This window comes from Halichoerus grypus, chromosome 15 (assembly GCF_964656455.1).
Source record: "Halichoerus grypus chromosome 15, mHalGry1.hap1.1, whole genome shotgun sequence".
Lineage (NCBI taxonomy): Eukaryota > Metazoa > Chordata > Mammalia > Carnivora > Phocidae > Halichoerus > Halichoerus grypus.
Window position 1 is genome coordinate 27248306 of NC_135726.1, and position 17195 is coordinate 27265500.

At 58.9% G+C, this 17195-nt stretch overlaps 2 protein-coding genes across 2 annotated transcripts in view; one reads left to right on the top strand and one right to left on the bottom strand.

Moving 5' to 3' along the window:
* Window positions 1-2902, top strand: part of AMFR (autocrine motility factor receptor) — a 45973-nt gene extending 43071 nt beyond the window's left edge. The window contains exons 13-14 of the mRNA XM_036068940.2: window positions 529-713; window positions 1370-2902. Coding sequence (XP_035924833.1) covers window positions 529-713; window positions 1370-1517 — 333 coding nt within the window. The 3' untranslated portion in view covers window positions 1518-2902. The remainder of the gene's footprint in view (window positions 1-528; window positions 714-1369) is intronic.
* Window positions 2903-5406: 2504 nt separating this feature from the next.
* Window positions 5407-17195, bottom strand: part of GNAO1 (G protein subunit alpha o1) — a 165270-nt gene continuing 153481 nt past the window's right edge. The window contains exons 7-9 of the mRNA XM_036068938.2: window positions 10926-11079; window positions 7737-7952; window positions 5407-6715 (exon numbers count right to left, since the gene is read on the bottom strand). Of these exons, the coding sequence (XP_035924831.1) occupies window positions 7765-7952; window positions 10926-11079 (342 nt within the window). The 3' untranslated portion in view covers window positions 5407-6715; window positions 7737-7764. The remainder of the gene's footprint in view (window positions 6716-7736; window positions 7953-10925; window positions 11080-17195) is intronic.

Below are 17195 nucleotides of genomic sequence, written 5' to 3' on the forward strand. Positions count from 1 at the left end.
CTGAGAGAGTCCCATTTTAATATCCTGTTATACAAGGAGTCATGTGATTTATAGCTGTTTAAAAAGAGAGCCTTAGAATTTATCCCTTTTAATCTGCCTGCCTCTGTTTTCAGAGTCAAGTGAAGGTGTAAAGTTTGTGCAGTAAATGTGATAAGACTTGTTTAAGTGTTGGAGCGATTTGTAGAACTGAACAAAAACTTCCCAGAATGCAAACTTTATTATTTTCTGAGAGTACAGTTTCAAGGTGCCTATGTTTTTCATACTGGTAATCCTGTACAATAAATTTCACTAATACTGAACATCTGGCTTGAGTCAGGTGCTATTCCTAGTGGTGCACAAGCCTGATGCAGCAGCCTGCCTTTCAGGAGCCCACATCGGCCATTATACATACGCTGCTGGTTCCCCACCTGGCAGCATACCTCCCCATGGGTCCAGAAGAACATCGTTTGGGGCACTTAGGTTGGGTGGGGAATCTGCTTGGGAGGGTGGCCTGTGGTCACAGCGGTCCCTCGCTTCCTCTGTGCCCAGACTGAGCGTGTGCCGCTAGACCTCAGTCCCCGGCTGGAGGAGGCCTTGGATTTCAGTGAGGTGGAGGTGGAGCCCAGTGAGGGGGAAGACTTTGAGGCCCGGGGCAGCCGCTTCTCCAAGTCTGCGGACGAGAGGCAGCGCATGCTGGTCCAGCGTAAGGATGACCTCCTGCAGCAGGCGCGCAAGTAAGTTGATCCTCTGGCTCTCGCTCATAGAAATCTCCAGTTGCAGCCCGGTGGCCCAAAGGCCCTCGTCACGTCAGGCCCACGTTGTGCCTTTTTAAACAGATGGCCAACAATGAAAAACCTTTAGAAGCGTTCAGATTCCAAACCTCTCTTGGAAAACCAAAGGGTCTGGGCCTAACTGGTAACCTCCGGCGGGCTGGTCATCTGCCGAGGACGGCTTCGGCCACACTCACTCGGAGCACCTGTGCGCTCCTGGGACCTGAGCCCTTTGTGGTAATGAGTCAGATTCTCTGACCTCCCAGAGGGAGCACTGTCACTGCATTCACGTGACAGACGTAGGGCTGACAAAACAGGCTCAGAGAGGCTAAGCCTGGCCTGCTGTCCACTCCCAAGCACGCCCTCCTGGCCACCGTGCCTGCAGCTGGAGCTCGGGGTGTCCCTGCGGGTGGCCCTCGGCTGGCCTCGTCCCTGCGGCACAGAGCTTCTGCTCCTGTCCGGGGCCACGTGTCTTCTGCACGGGCTGCTGCCGAGTGACCGCCTCACGAAGGTGCCTGCGAAGCGGGGGGGTGACAGATGAAGACACGGCCCGTGTGTTTCTGCGGGTCTGTGTTCCGGAGTTTCCCTCGCCCCTCACGCAAGTCCTTTGGGTTTTGTAGGCGTTTCCTGAACAGAAGTTCTGAAGTCGACTCAGCCTCCGAGAGCTGCCTCCCGTCAGAAGGCACGACCTCTGACCCCGTGACCCTGCGTCGGAGGATGCTGGCCGCGGCCGCCGAGCGGAGGCTCCAGAAGCAGCAGACCTCCTAGCGCTCGCCCGCCGCCGCCCAGGCCCGGCTGCCCCGCTCTGCGCGCGTCTGACGAGGGGCTCGGCCGCGCCGCGCTGTATAAAGCATGTGGTCTAATAGTGTTTGGACGGCTGACAAACTTAATCCTTTTTTGTAATACTTTCTATGTGACATTTCTCTTCCCTTTAGAAACACTGCACATTTTAATTTGAGGCATGATCTCTTCTGGCGTTGACTGGACTTCTTAGGGGTGGGGTGACCGAGAGGAAGAGGGCGGCCAGAGACCCCCGAAGCCGGCAGCTGCGATTCCTGGGTCGCAGCCGCTCGGAGAGGGCACCGCGGCCGCTGGTGTCCTTAGCTCCAACTCTGGCAGGCAGGGCGGGGGCAGGGCTCCTAAAGAGCCGTGTGGGGTGTGCGGCCCGGGCCCGACTCCTCCGCTGGGTACTTTGGATTGTCAGACCGCTGCTCTCAAAACGCTCCCGAGGCCAGAGCCCCAGGCTCCTGGAGCCCCGGGCCGGCAGGGCATCTTGGAAAGTGACTCTTGGTTTGCCAGGTGGAGCAGAGGAGGGGAAAGGCCAGGGCCGTAGAGTGGGAGGAGGCGGCCTGCCGTGTCCCAGTCCATCTGGGACTGCCCGCCGAGCCCTGACCCGATAACGCTGGTGCTCCGGCAGCTCACGAGCACCCCTGTGTGTCTGTCCCCAGCTCGGGAGTTCACAGCCCCCCACCCCAGACATGGGGGCTGAGCAGCAAGCTTTGGGTTATGGTTTGAATTCCTTGGGCAAGTAAATGAGATGATGCCGAAGTCTGTAGGTTTGGTCCTTAGAGAAAAGGAGGGCCTTACAAACGGTGCCAGTCACTGTTAGAGGGCTTTCTTGGAGAAATAAAGATCTCTTTTGTATCTTCCCTGGAGCTCTTCATTTTCATCACTTTGCTCCTGTTGGTTTCATAAAGGTAAGATGTTGAATCCACCTCCCTCGGAGCAGACCCAGGTCCTGAACCTGTTCTTCAAATTCTTCACACATTTAACTTTCAGGATTTGAAACATGCAGTCACAGGCTACATAGTTCGGTTTTATGTCCTCTTGGATTAAGGTTTTTTTTTTTTTTTTTGACGTTTTAAAACATAGTTTTATGGTAGTCCTTTGGGAAGAACCCAGTATTATCTAAAATTATTGGCAAAGTTAAATGTATTTTACATAACTAAAGTTTTTGGAATGTTGACAAGTAATTGAAAAGAGTGATGAGTAAACGTTTAGGCCAAGATAATTTATTTGAATAAATCTTTCAAAAGCCTTACCTTGAAATGCTGTTAGTAGATTTCTGTGATTTTTTAAAAAATTGGTTTTGTTTTGCTGAGAGCATAGCTATTTGTTTTTACTGTAAAACAATAATAAAAACGCAAACTCTTCTAGTGTGTTGTGTGTGGCTGGAAGCTCAGGCAGTTTCTTTCCGAAGGGCCGGAATTGGATCCCACTTTGGTTTCTGTTGGAGGGTTTTTTCCCTGTCCATACACCCTGCATGTTGCACACATTAAAGTGACCCTAATTCCGTGTGTTTTTAGGTTTCAAATGTGTGAAAAGAGGGAATGGCTTGGAGACCATTTTAGAGGGTGTTGAGACATTGGAATAAAGCAATCCGACCGTGATCAAAGCAGAGACCTGCCTTCCGTAGCTTCAATGACCCAAGAAGAGAAGTCCTAAATGCACCCTTAGAATTTGTACCTGGATAGTAAAAGATCCTGGACACCATATAGTCTCTTGGCTTTTGTCACTTCTTGGGGGCATCTGGGACCGAGGCTCAGGGCGGTTGGCAGGAGGCCAGGCCAGGGTCCTGCCACATTGGGGTGGGGGGCTCCCATCCCGCTCTACCTCCCGGGTGCTGGCTGGCTCCGGGCCGCGGGCGCCAGTTCTGTGCTCAGCCGTGCTGGCCCAGAGCGGAGGCCGGGCTGCGGGCCCAGGTTTGTCAGCTGGGAACAGGGCCTGGGGTGAGTGGCGGTGGAGTAGCCCTTGCCCTCTCTGTCCTCTTTTGGAATTGGTCCGTGTTACTCCCTCCGTTTTCTTATGGGCCCAGTTTTGTTGACATTTTAGGTTCTCCTCAGTCCTGCACCGCCCCCCGCTCCCCCTCCCCCACCCCAGATTTTGAGGCTTTTATGAACCACAGAAAGGTGGTCCTCGTGGATGTCTTACTTGTGCTGGTAGAGATCCTAGGTGTCCAGGTGGCCACACGGACCCGATTTCCCGCCGGAGCTGTGTAGACCATGTGCTCTCTCATCTTCAGCCAGCAGCGCGGTCGGGGGTGGAAGGCAACCTGAGCGCTCCGCCGAGCAGGGCCCCGCACGCACAGGGAGCCACCGCCTTGTGACCAGCTTGTCAAGCAGTAACCTCCACCCGCCTGCCCTGACGCCCTTCATCGCCTGGAAGCCTCCATCTCTCATCTCATCACCCCTACTCGTGTTAGGTGAGAAGTGGTTCCAACCCGACTGCGAATTAGTCACCCGTGGAGCTTCTAGAAACCGTGAGGCCAAGGTTTTGCCCCCCTGCTCCTTGTTCTAATTGACTTGTCTTTCCTGCACTCTTTCCCCCAAAATGCTCCCTGACTTCCATTTTAAGGAGGATAAGGCAGAGACCTGTTTGTTTTACCTACAAAACTCATTTGAAAGGTAGGAAAGAACACCGCTAGAATACGGCTCGTTTTTAGGGAACTTTCGGTAGACAGAGTCACGGCATTCTTCGACCTTGTGTCTGCATCCTGGTTTGCCCCCCAGGCCGGTGTCATGTCATCCAGTTGTGGACCATGAGTGCGACCTTGCCGTCATGTGGATGGTGGGGGGGCCTCCCCCTGCAGGCAGGTCGGGGCGAGGGTTGCTGGTGGGAAAAGCAGGGGAAGGGGAGGTGCGGCCCGGCGGAGGAAGGCCAAGGGTGCCCGACCAGTTCTTTGCAACAGGGAGAGTGAGCCTCCTGTTATTCCTAGCTCTGTGCGACAGTATGGACCTCTACCGCCATCCCCACTCAACTCAAAAGACCCTTGGGATTGCTAGTGGGAGTGCGTCCTGGGCTGGTAACTCCCATTTGTTGGTGTGTGGAGAGGAGTCAACCAACTGACCTCTTCACGGCCCTCCTGTCTCCCTAGATGGCTGTCGCGCTGACCGCTTGGCTAAGAAGTGATCCGTGGACATGATACAAGGACTTTGCTGGCTGGGTCCCCTCCAGGTCCCAGTCTCAAGCAGTTTGCTGGTTATTACAGCACAAACCTGGCGAGCCAGGGGCCGGGGGGATAAGGCCTGCAGCCTGGAGGAGCAGAGAGTCCAGGCTGAGCCGATCTCAGTTGTCCTGCAAGTTCAGCCTGCGGTGGGCCTCCTGGCAGCCAGGCGCAGTAGGGGAGGCTTTTAAAGATGTCCAGGTGGATGGATAATGACCCCTTGGGTGCAGAAGGCCCAGGCAACTTAGCCTTATTTGTTAGGACCAACCACCCACCTTCCCACTTCAGTGGAACCACTGGTACAGAAGAAATAAGACCCTATCTTAGCAGAAAGTTTGGAATTACCTGCTTTGCCCACCCCACCCATTTTTTCCCCCCATTCCTGTCCTCAATTCCACCCTCCCCTCAAACCAGCTGAGTGAGGAGAGGCGGGGTGGGGGCCTCTGCAGGTGGGAATGGCCAGCCCATTCCTAGGCCCTCCTTGCTCCCAGGTGGCGGAGCTCAGCAGGCTCCCCTTGGGGGTGGGGGGCAGCACGGGGCAGGGATGTGTGTGTGGGGGGGATGTGGATGTAGAGAAGGCCTGGGGTGGTGGTGGGGAGAAGATCCTTATCTGGCATTTGCAGCCCTACCCGCCAGCCTCCCAGTGTTTGTGGCCCAGTCAGATCCCTCCTTCCCTCCTGTCAGAATGAAGCCCGAGGGTGAGAGACTCAGGAATACAGACAAACATTCTCTTTATTGAGCTACACATGAATTTTCCATTAGTCAGAGAAGTAGACTGGCAGTGTGTAAGATATCACAGAAACCTCACCGATTGGGAATAGAAAGGCTTAGAAAGACCCGTGGGCTTTTTTTTTTCTTTTTTCCTTTTTTTCAAGTTTTTTTTTCTGTATTTTTAATTTTTTTGTGTGTTTTGTCTTTTCACCTCCTCTTTATCTGAAATGGCCGTGACTGGTCTTCTTCAGCAAATAGTAAATCTGAAAAGTGACACCGTGAAGAGGTTGGGGTTTGGATAGTAGAAATGACATAGGACTGATCATGGAAACTGGCTTTCATGTAAACACTACATTCCATCTGTTTTTAAAATTTTTTTTGTTTTTTTTTCCATCATGTGGTATTTAAAAATTTTTTTTTGTTCTTTTTATCTGCAGCACAAACATCCCCACATGAGAAGGAGCGAACACAGGTCACTGAAACAAAGGAGAAGGCAGAGAGGGGCGCACACACACAAAGGGAGCATCCATCTGAGAGACTGAGAAGCAAAAATGTCAAAGGAAAAAAATCCACAACCCCGTTTCCCAAAGACTATGAAAGCTGATCTGGTATGTGATACAGAGTGCTCATCTGGACAAAAAACAAAAACGAAAACGAAAACAAACAAAAAAATCATAAAGGGAATCTGTAGAAAGGAGGTTGGCGGGAAAATCATTTTCCATACGGCTCTGTTTATATGTTTGATCGGTACTCTTTTTGGCGGCTACTGGCCAGTGAGAGCTGTGCTTTTCTAGGTGAACCTGGAGTGAGCCTGGGGCTGGCCGGCTTGGGGGGCGGGGGTGGGGCACTCTGGGAAACACAGCCTGAGCATGCTCCCCAGAACCTGAGCCCCCAGGAGGGGCGGGCAGACAGGTGGCAGCTCTGCAGGTGCCCTGGGGGCCCCTCTACACTGGGGATGGGTGGGGTGCGGGTGCAGATGTGTACGCTGCTTTATTTCCAAAAAAAAAAAAAAAAAAAGAGAGAGAAAAAAAGACAAATATGGATGAAATGGTGAGTTTTCCTTTTTCTTCTTTTTTTTTTTTTTAAGCTACAAAGCACATGAGAAATGTTCTTTTTTTCCTTTCAAATTCTAAATGTAAAGACTCAACTAAAACCAGATTCTACAGCATTCTACAGAAATACACAGCCATCAGTCACTCTGGGGTCGTAGGTTGGACAGGGGCTTGGTACAGAAAGGCTGTGTGTCTTACAAAGGCCAAAAGGTCATGCTACCAGGAGATCAACGTCAACAGCAAAGAGTCCGTGAAGCAGTCTGTAGAGAGAGAGATAAGGGGGTCCAGTCTGACCATTTTCTTTGATTTTAAAAACCAACCAACCAAAAAAAAAAAAAAAAAACCCGAAAAAAACCCTAGAATTAATTTTTAATAATGTTGGGGTGGGCAAGATGGGGCAGCATCACAGGAGGGATCAAGAACTCCAGGGGAGCCCAGCCCAGGCCCCTTGGGAGGCCTCACCCCAAAGGACCCTGATTCTGGTCAGGCCTACATTAATCCGGCCCTCCCCGGGCCACCGCTGTCCTTCTCACCTCCCCCCTGCTCCCTCTGGGCCCTTCTCTTCTCCGGGGGGCTGGCTTCAACTCTGCAGGTGAATTGCAGCCCTGGTCTCAATGTCCCCTCCCCTCAGCTGCTTCTAGAAAGCAGGCCAAGTCTCCCGTTCCTCCGACTCTCGCCTTTGAATAAAGAAAACTCAGGACAGTGGATTGGCCGGAGCAACGATTCTTCTAAATTCTTGAAATTAACAACCACTGCCACCCAAGAGAGAAGCATCCTTAGTTTTCCTGTTGTTGGGAGTAGAGGGTAGGGAGAGGTTTAGGGTGTTGGCCAGTTTTTGAAGGGCTTTGGAATTTGCATGAGAGCAGGACAGAACTGAGACCGCGCAGCCTCGGGGGGCGGGCAGGGGGCAGAGAAGCCGGACTCATGCCAGGCCTTTCTTTGCCCCTCCCTCTGCTCACAGAAATGGGTCTCAGAGTAAAATCACGTGGCTGTTCTTAAAAGGATGGACTCCCAAATCAGGACCCCCATCACGACGTGTGTGTGTGTGTGTGAGCGCGTGTGCACGCTCGTGTGCTGTCCCGAAAACCCCCGATGATCTATGGGATGGCGGTCAGTTCTGTCCGAAGCTCTTTCTAATACAAACTAAAAAGAATTTTTTTAATATATATTTGTATATATATAAGGTCTTGTTATGCCTTTTTAAAGTTTATTTACCAACTTGCATTTGTTAGTGGGGGGGTGTGTGCGCGCGCGAACTTCTCTGTGAGCTGCGGTCATTACCAAATAGGTTGCTCTACAGGACAAGAGGTCAGTACAAGCCGCAGCCCCGCAGGTTGTTGGCAATGATTATGTCAGTGACGGCGTCGAATACCACCTGGATATTATTCGTGTCTGTGGCACAAGTCATGTGACAGTAAATTTCTTTGTTGGGTGAGCGGTTTTTGCTTTCAAATTGTGCTTGGATGTAGGCGGCCGCGTCCTCGTAGGTATTGGGGCCTGCAACAAGACAGAACAGGGGAGAGGCCCCGGTGAGAGCCGCGGCGGCAGGGGGGCCGGGGCCGGGGGCTGGGAACCCCCTCCCTGCCCAGGCGCGGGCTGTGGGGTTCCGGGCGTGGTCGCATCTTCCACTAAGACCACGTCAGCTTAGCTCTTGCCTGGCTCTTGCCTTGGTAAGGCCTTTGACTGGTTCCGCACTGGATCTGCCCAGGAGCCCTGGGAGGGCAAGGGCCACAGGTCACCCCTTTTGCTTTCTAGGCGAGCACACTGAGGCTGGGGCCCGGGGCTGCCCGTCCCCACACTCACCTGTGATCTAAACCAGGACAGGGAAGTCTGATGGAAGAGCTCCGGGGAAGGGGGTGCCCCGGGATTCGTGGCATCCCAGACTGTGGCGGGTGGCGGGGGGACGAGCTAAAGCCCCTGGACAGGGCTGGGGGGTGGGAGCAGTGGTCTCCCCTGGGTGGGAAGCTTAAGGGGCTTGCTGTGTGTAACTGGCTCGTCTCCCCTCCACAATCCCTTGGCTGTCCCCTGGGGTCCTGGCCGGTGCCTGGTAAGGACAGTTTTCCAACCAGCTACAACCCAGACCTTTGTGGCTCTGCCCAGCAGACAGCCGTCAATGACCATGGAAGGTGGACCAGCACGGAATTGCCGAAAAGCCCCATCGAAGGAAGATGCCCCATTGTCACAAGCGCAGCTGGGATCTGGCCAGCATGGAAGCGATCGGATCTTTCTCCCCCTGCCCTAGCCCACCCTGGCCCACTCTCCAGCCGGAAGGTGTGAGCCACGGGGGCGGACTGGGGCTCCGGCCTTCTGTAGCCAGATTAGCGAAGAGGAGGGGTCAAAGGTAAGGGGTGGGGAGGTCTCTGAGGTGGGGGGGCAGGGCAGAGGCCCCTCCTCAACCCCACCCTCGGCTGGCACCAAAAGCAGAAGAGCCCGGAGGAGCAAGTGTGGCAAAGACATCAAGTCAGTGGCAGCTCGAAGACTAGACTCAGCATGGGGGTGGACCCCATCAGGGAGCTTCCTGTCCAGAGAGTGCCAAGACTGGGCGCTGATGGAGGTGAGAAGCCCGCGGGGGCGCCCCACCCAGATGGCGGGGGTGCCCGGCTGTGGCTTCATAACGTCTGCGGGGTCAGTACCCTTGCAGCGTCCGGCCATCCGTTCGAGCTCCCCTTGCACACCCAGCCGCCCCCTGTCCCGGCCCCTGCCCCATAGCTTGTTCTGTGTCCCACAGGCCTCGGTGCCCCATGGCACCACTGTGTCGGTGACCATTTGTCATCCATCGTGGGGGGGGTTTCAACTCAAGCTGGATTCCTCTGGAAGTCCTAGAAAACGCCCATGTTTCTCAAATTCAGGCTTTCTCCGGGGGCGCCAGAGCCCTATACTCCCTGGCACCAAGACTGACCAGTCCTCGGACCAGGTCCCAGATTGGGCTCCCGTGGGGCTGGACCCTGGGGACAAGGAAGAGCCTGAGGGTCGAGCCTGCCCGCAAGGGTAGCACTGGCCTCAGGAGGCCTGCTGGGGCCGGTGGCTTCCAAGCCACTCTCTGGGCACCACAACTTTCTAAGGACCTGAATTGGTCCTGACGGGCGTCAGCTGAGGCTGAGGGAGCTCAGGAGTGCCTGATGAGAGCAGACTGCAGCCAGGCCGCCCCCACGCAGGGCCCCCCTCGGCCCCGGGGCAGCCGGGGGCTGGGCCTTTCCGGCTCGCCCCATGCCCTCCCAGGCTCCCTCTAGTCTCCATGGCCGGTTCCCCCTTTCCTCGTTTTCATCCTCGGAGTAACACGAGGACAGTGACAGCCAGCGGTAAGTACGCCCGGCACCCGGCTCTGTTCCTTCCATTTACCCACACGGCCGCCCCAAGCGTGGGCAGCCCCGTGCCCGGCTGGTCGGTCTGCCCACAGTAGCAGGCGTCCGGCTCCAGGAGCCCGCGCCCACCGTCTCCCCATGGCCCGGATTCGCCAGCCGTGCCGAGCATCAGGGAGGGGACAGGCTGATGGGCTGCCTCTTCCTCGCGGTAGAGGGGGTCTCCTCTGGAACCCGGCTGGGTCCGGGGCCTGAACAGCCCTGGGAGCTGAGTGCAGCCCATCTCCCCGGGGCTGTCAGCGTGTGGGTTCCCGGCGGAGCCAACTTCTGGCGGGACATCCTCCTCTACTGCCGGCCCGAGGGCCACTAGGAGCTTCCGGGTCCCCAGAGGGATGGAGGCCGGGCCCCGGTACCCCACCAGCGCTGGCCAGCCTTCACCAGCAGCCAGCAGCCGCCCTCCATGCGCTGCTAGAGACGGCCTGACACCTCAGCACCCCTTCAGAAGGAGCTTCTGCACGGGGGTCTGTGACGCATCCTCCCGGGAGCCTGAGGAGACAGAAGGTGCCCCCCAGAGAAGGCGGGAGAGAGGCGGCCAGGGGTGGAGGAGGCTTGCAGAGAGCTGGAGTGGTTTGATGTGAGGGAAAGGCCAGGGCCATAGGAAGAGGGGGACAGCAGGGATGGTGGGGGGATGGCTGGGGGAAGGGGGGGCAGGTGTGGTGGGGGAGGGGCAGGAGTGCCGCACACCACACACCCGAGCAGGTAGGGGCTCAAAAGCAGCCTGGACCGCCTTCCAGGCCATGTGCCCACGCTTGCGAATTCACGCCAAGGTGCTGTGCGGCCCCGCAGCCTGCCGGCGCAGGGCTAAGGGCAGGCCACTGGCGGGCCTGGGGAGGCAGGAGAGTTTTTCTAGACGGTGAGCAAGATGAAAGGGGAAGCCTGTGGTCCTGTCCTGCCTCGTGATTCCTGCCAGGGTGCTCTCGAGTCACGTGACTGCGACACCAGTGGATCGGGAGGGACCGTTTCCTCCCCAGCGGCCCGGGGCCGTGTCCTGGGAAGGGCCCCAGTGGGCCACACCCTACCGTGTGTCTCGGCGTCCCTGCGGGACTGGGGTGGAGGCCAGGCAGCCTGACCCCAAGCCCCTGGGCAGAGGCGGGGCCTCCCCGACACCCACCTGTGTATTCAGGAAAGCAGATGGTCAAAGGTGACTTCTTGATCTTCTCACCAAAGAGATCTTTCTTGTTGAGGAAGAGAATGATGGAGGTATCGATGAAGAACTTGTTGTTGCAGATGGAATCGAAGAGCATGAGAGACTCGTGCATGCGGTTCTGCAGCCCCAGGGGAGGGAAAGAGAGCCGGACAGACAGCGGGAGGGACAGACACGGAGACAGGGAAAGAGAAGAGAATTAGGTTTTGAGAGGGAGGAACGGGGCTGCTCAGCAGCTCAGGCGGGGGCTCCTGGGCCCCCAGGGCTCCTCCGAGGTGACAGTAGAAACGCGACCTGTCACAGCACAGGGCCGCTCAGTCCGGTGCGGGGCCGTCTACACCATTGTCCCGGGGCTAATGGCAGAGACTGGACTGAGACCCAGCCACTGGATGGTCTCCCTGCATGGGCGGGTGTGTAGGGGTGGGGGAGGCGGTGCTGGACGGAGCCCGCGAGCTGGGTTGCGGCACTGCCGGCCCAGGTCTTTCCTCTGGGGCCCTATCTGTGGGTGGAAATGTCCTCTGGGAGTGGTGAGGGACGGAGGGGAAGTCACTCCAGGCTCTTGCCAGCATCCTTGGGTGCCACCACTGTGGGGAGATGGTCCTGCCCAGGCAGGGGGCCCTGGGGGTCTGGCCAGACTTCCTCTGGCTGGGCCAAACTCAGCCACGTCTGATGCTGCACGGAGTTTGAAGCAATGCAGACGTGAAGTACCGTCTTGCACACACGAATCTGTTTAGCAAAGGAGTGACTGTGATGGCCACTCCCAATAGAGCAGAGCCTGAGGGGGGCGGCCCTTTGCCCTGGGCAAGGACTGGTTCCTTCTACGGTGGGGTGTCAAGCACATAAACTTGGGTAATGGTTCTCGGCAATGCAGGGGAGCGCGTGTCTCTGTGAGCGAAGCCATTTCTGCACGGGAAGGTGGTTCCTCCATGGAATGTACCTTCCCAGGGAAAGGGAGAGTCACTCATTTTCCCCAAGGAGTCTATCCTCGCCTTGGGAACTTATCCGTTCCAAACCCAGCCCCATGGGTAACTCCAGGCCACGCTGTTCCTCTCTAGTAAGAAGATTGAACAAGTCATTGCAGAGAAGTGGCATGGGGGATCAGCAAGCAGCTGCAGCTGAGTACATTGTCAGTTGAGTTGCCGTGGCTGCCCTCCTCTGAGTGGAGGGCCGGTGAGGAAGATGGTGGGGTGGCCTCTACTGGTCACTGGGCCCCGCTCTGCCGAGCACCAAGCCCAGCACTTGACCTGCCTCACGTGATTTAGCCTCATCAACCCTTAGGGAATAGGGAGAGCCGACAGAGCGGGGGCCCAGAAGAGCAGAGACGTGGACCCGGCTCTGGGCCAGAGCCAGAGCTTATGACACCAAATGGGTTTGTCCAGCTAAGACGAGCGGTCTGTGGCCTTTACAGGAATAAGTCCTAAGAGGGTCATGACCAGTTCTGCGCATCTTCAGTCCCTCTTCCATGACGGCATTATTACCCCAATGACCTGTAAGGGTCTCCCAGCCCCAAACCCTATTCTCACGGCTCAGGCCAGTTGCTGGAACACGAGCTCAGCTGCCCCTCGGGAGCCTGCACACTAGCGTGGTTCTCAGCTCCTCTGCGAGCTGCAGGAAACGGCCTTGGCCTGCTCTGTAAACCAGTTCAGAAAACACCTATGATCCTGTTACCCTCCCAGCCTCAACCGGCACATTCTGTTCTCAGCCCCCCAAAGTTGGCCCGCCGCCTGCACAATTGCACTCAGGGAGGCTCCCCGGGGCCGTTCAGATGAGGACGGGTGGAGGCCCAAGGCCGAGGGCTGGGAACACTCAGGCTCCCGGCACCACCTCTGGGGGCAGAGAACAGATGCTCCGCCACCCAAAGACTCAGTAGGAAAGGGCCTCCCACCTCACAGAGCCGCCTGGTCCCATAGCCGCTCAACCAGGAGCTGGAAGCCCACAGCCAGAGGCCGGCTCCCAACTCCACTGCACCACTGTCCCGAGCATCGTTTTGGTCACTGGGGGATGTGGCGGGGACATATGCTGGAGCACTCGCAGGACCAGAAGGGATCACCAGGGTGACCTGAGCCGAGTGGGGACTGCGTCCCTTTGGCACACGGGCTGGCCCGAGGGCTTGCAGGAGAAGTGGGGGCCAGCCACTTATGCCCCACACGTCCACTCTGCTAAGGCTCAGCCCCTCCACGGCCTCTCTGCCCAGGGCTGCAGGGCACGTGCATGCACCTGCTCTGCCCAGCAGCACCAACTGGATTTGCGTGCAGGGGCCCCTGCTGGGCTGCTGGGAGGCTGTGGGAACGACCAGCTCAAGTCCTGCTCTCTGAGAGCTCACAGTCTAGTTGGGGGGACAGTGCGCACACTGAAAAGGTCTTCAGGGGGAAGAGGCGCTCTGCAGAGTTGGACCTGGTTTTGTGGGGAGGGTCTTGGAGGAGGGCTGATCCTGGAGGCTCGGGGAGAACCATGGGGAGGGGAGGCGCCGGCACTGAGCCCCCTCCACACCCGCAGGCCCGACCGCCCTCCCTCCGCATGCGGACCGGAACACACCCCCCGTGAGCCGGGAGCCCTGCTTGTCCCTGCGAGCTTCCCCGGAGAAAAGAGACGCAGGAGTATATGCCAAATGGCGAAAGCAGCACTTGAGAAAAGGGAAAGAAGCCAGAGATCACGACCAGGTGACGGCCACGCCCTCCTGCCCGCAGTCACCTTCCTGTCCCACCCCCATCCCCGGCCGGGGCAGTGGGGGGGGCCGCAGCAAGCACGCTAGGACAGGAAGGTGGGCTCGTGACCATCCCAAGGGGTCAGCGGGGGCAGGCCAGCCGCCCCCAGAAGCGTGTGCCCGTTGGCCGGGTGGCCCGCAGGCCTGGCCCTGGGACCGGCCGCGGCGGGACCTGTGTCATGTGGGTGCTGACGCAATGCATCACGCTGGCGCTGGAGAAAGCTGGCACTCTTTATGAACGGCAGGTCACTAATGAATACATTACGGCAGTCAATAAATTCTTACAGTAACTAGAGATTTATTAAACCAACAAGTCACTCTTCTTACAAAATTACAGTTAATGTGGGGTGGGCGGCGGCGGGGCTGGGAGGTGGCCGGCTCCCCTCTGCCTGGGACAGGGGTGGGAGCGTGGGGAGGAGGCTTGGGAGGGGTGGGGATGGGCCAGGAGAAGAGCGGAGGCAGGAGGGATGGGAGTGGGGAGGCGGGGAGGGAACGGGTCACAGCAGTGCTGTAAGGGGTGTGGGCTCCCGCGGGTGGTCTTGGAGCACTGGGCCCGGGGTTGAGCGCTTTCCCTCCAGAGGGACCCCCTCCCCATCTCTGATGAGAGGGCCCAGGACTTAGGCCTCTTTCTGCTTCTGTCCCAGCCTGCCCCTCCCTTGACAGGGGTGTTTGGCTGGGGCGGGGTCTGTCGGAGCCCCGAGCCCCCAGAGGGAAGGCCTCTGGGCAGGGTGGTTCAGGACCGGCCTCACTGTGGGCTGGGGAGTCGGGGGCGGCAGCTCCCAGCGTGGCCCTGTTCCCTGGTCTGTGTGTTGTGCCCTGGGCTGCCATAAGTTTGGGCGCTGATCGGGGGTGGGGGGGGGAGCCGTCTGTGGGTGCTCGCCCCTGGCACCCCAGATTGAATCCATGGTGGCCACAGAGCCGGAGCCTCGGGCCTCCGTGCCTGAGAGCTGCCAGGTGCCCCTAATAATTCCCAGAAGCTCGGAGAAGAACAGACGCAGCCTGACTTCCCAAAGGGGGCTGCACCGAGCCCCACCTGGTCTGGAGCCGGGGCTGAGTCGGGACTGTGGCCGGTTTACTTACCAAGAGGGTTGAGGAGCACTCTGAGTGAGGCCGGGGGAAAGAGGGAGGGTCAAGGAGGGAGGCGGGGGTGGGGGCAGGAAAAACTTGCAGAATGGGCCACTGCGGGGTAACTGTGAACACTCCTGGGGGCGGCCCCTCCTTGCTGGGCTCACGCCGGCAGAAGGGAAGGGCCTCGGAGACAGGACTCCCGGGCCTTCCCTGTTGCGGGTTTACAGACAGCCCGCCTACGAGGGGTCCCGTGGCGGGTGGGGGGGTGTCTCTTGCTACTGCTGCCCCCCCCCCCCCCCCCCGCCGCGGGAGACTCACTGTTGCCCCGGATGGTCGCGGAGGGCCCGGGTATCTCCGGTTCCCACAGCGGGGTGTGGAGCTCGGCTGCCGGGAGAGGCGCGGTGGCCTTCTGCCTGGGCTCTGCCACCACTCCTGGGTCGGAGCTCATGGCTATAGGCCCCGAGAGGGGAGGGGAAGGGGCCAGGGCCCCTGGCTTCTAAAGCCTCCATGGAAAATGTCCCAGGAGCCCAGAGTGTCCCAGCTGTCCTGCTCGGGCCTGGGCCAGAGCCCACACCCTCAGGCCGGAGTGCGCGGGTTCACCTGAGCTCCTACTTGGGCCTCGGGCACCGCTCCCTCCAGTCAGGCCGGGAGCCCTGGGGGCCTGTCGGTTCTCAGCAGGACGGCCAAGAGCAGGCTTTCGGGAGGGCGGTCGGTGCGGGGCACAAAACCGGCCCACAGGCATCTAGGCGGCGCGCACAATCGTCATGGGTCTGGCCAAGGTGCTCCTCCTAGAAATCCAGGTGTCCTTAGCCCGCTCAGTTAGAGCCATTCACAGACTTTAAGCATGGTCCTTTTGGGGACACGCATGCGGCCACCGTGGACAAAAATCTGGTCTCTCACACTCTCAACCTCTTCCCCTCACACCCACACCCGCGACGGAGCCAAAACTCATGTGTCCCCCTCTGTCATCCCTCCCCACTGTGGCGCCACTGGGAACGACGTGGATGGGAGCTGCAGCGGACCGGGAGGGACCTTCGTCCCGGATACCCTCTCCTTGTGGGTTCCCACTAGACAGCGGGGACCCCTGCGGCAGGCGGGGTGGGACAGCGGGAGCACTGCAAGCAGCAGGGCGGCCCGGGGGCCCAGAAGGACAGGAAGGCCCCGGGCGGCCAGGGGCTCCCACCTCCAGGGCCACAAGCCTCAGAGGTGGGGCTGGCCAAGCGACCCTCCTCTGGGGGCTGCTTGTGAGTGTGGGCTCCCGGGGCGAGCTGGGGGTGCAGCTGACCGCCCCCCCCCAGGTGGGAATGCCGGAAAATACCCGCTATGTCTTCGCTCTTGGGCAGAGCGGCCTCACTGGCCCCGGCCGCTCGTGGCAGGGCATGGAGACCGCCGGCTCTCGGCGCTGTCCTCTGCCGCCCAGCGCCCGGGGGCCTCGCACACAGCAAGGCCAGCAACACTGAAGTGCCCTCGGGCTGGCGGGGCCCTTCCTGCAGCCCGGCAGCCCTGTGATTTGCCCCAAGGCCGGGGTGCAGTGCTCCGAGCCTGGTGAAGGAGGGGGCTTACCGGTGGCGCCCCTCCCTGTAGGCATTTGGCACGGGGCGGGGGGGGGGGGCTGCCCTGGGCCTCCTGTGCAGCCAGAGCTCCGGGGCTGCTGGAACCGAGAAGCCCAGAGCTGTTGCCACGGGGCTCTTCCTGGTTTTGGGGCAGCCCAGAGGGCCGCACTGGGCATCCAGGAGCAGAGCCCAGAGTGGAGGCTGGGAGAGCAGAGGGCTGGAGGAAGGAGCCAGAGGCCCCTCCAGGGGCACATCTGATTCCCTAGCCTGCCATATGAGCCCCCGGGGCCTGTCTGTGGCCTTGGCTGGTGGCATTGGCCCCCCGAGGCTCCCGGGTGTGAGAGAGAGGCGTGCTGATTGCCCGAGGAGTTCCCAGAGTCACCCACCCCTGCCTGCTCAGGAACCTCTGGAGCAAAGCCCCTCCCAGGCCTCCTAGGACCCTCTCTCCAGAGAAGGGGGTGCTGGGTATGGTCCGAGCCAGCCTGGGCCCCCTCGCAGTGCACATTCCAGCCTCGGTCGGTCCTCCTCTGCCCCTGAGGGCTGGCCGGACAGCACAAGCTTTGCACAAAGTCTGGTTTCTTCACCAAGGCCTCGGCTGCAGGGGCCACATCAACACCTCCCCTGGGCCTCCCCAACCTCAAAACACGGGGCCCGAGGGGCCGTGCCTGCCCTTGCTGAGCTGGATTCACTGTGACTCGAGAAGGAGAAGCACGTCTACTCACATTCTGGAGCCGCTGCCTGAGACCCAGGTGCTGGGAGAAAGTGAATGGGTCACCCTCGAGCCTGCCAGCACGGGGTGAGGCCCCCATCCCAGACAACGCGGGAGCCGCGCGCCGGACTCGACCCCTCCCACCATCCACCACGTGCCTTTGCAATACCCGTCGCAGAAGCATTGCCAGACCTGTGAGGAGT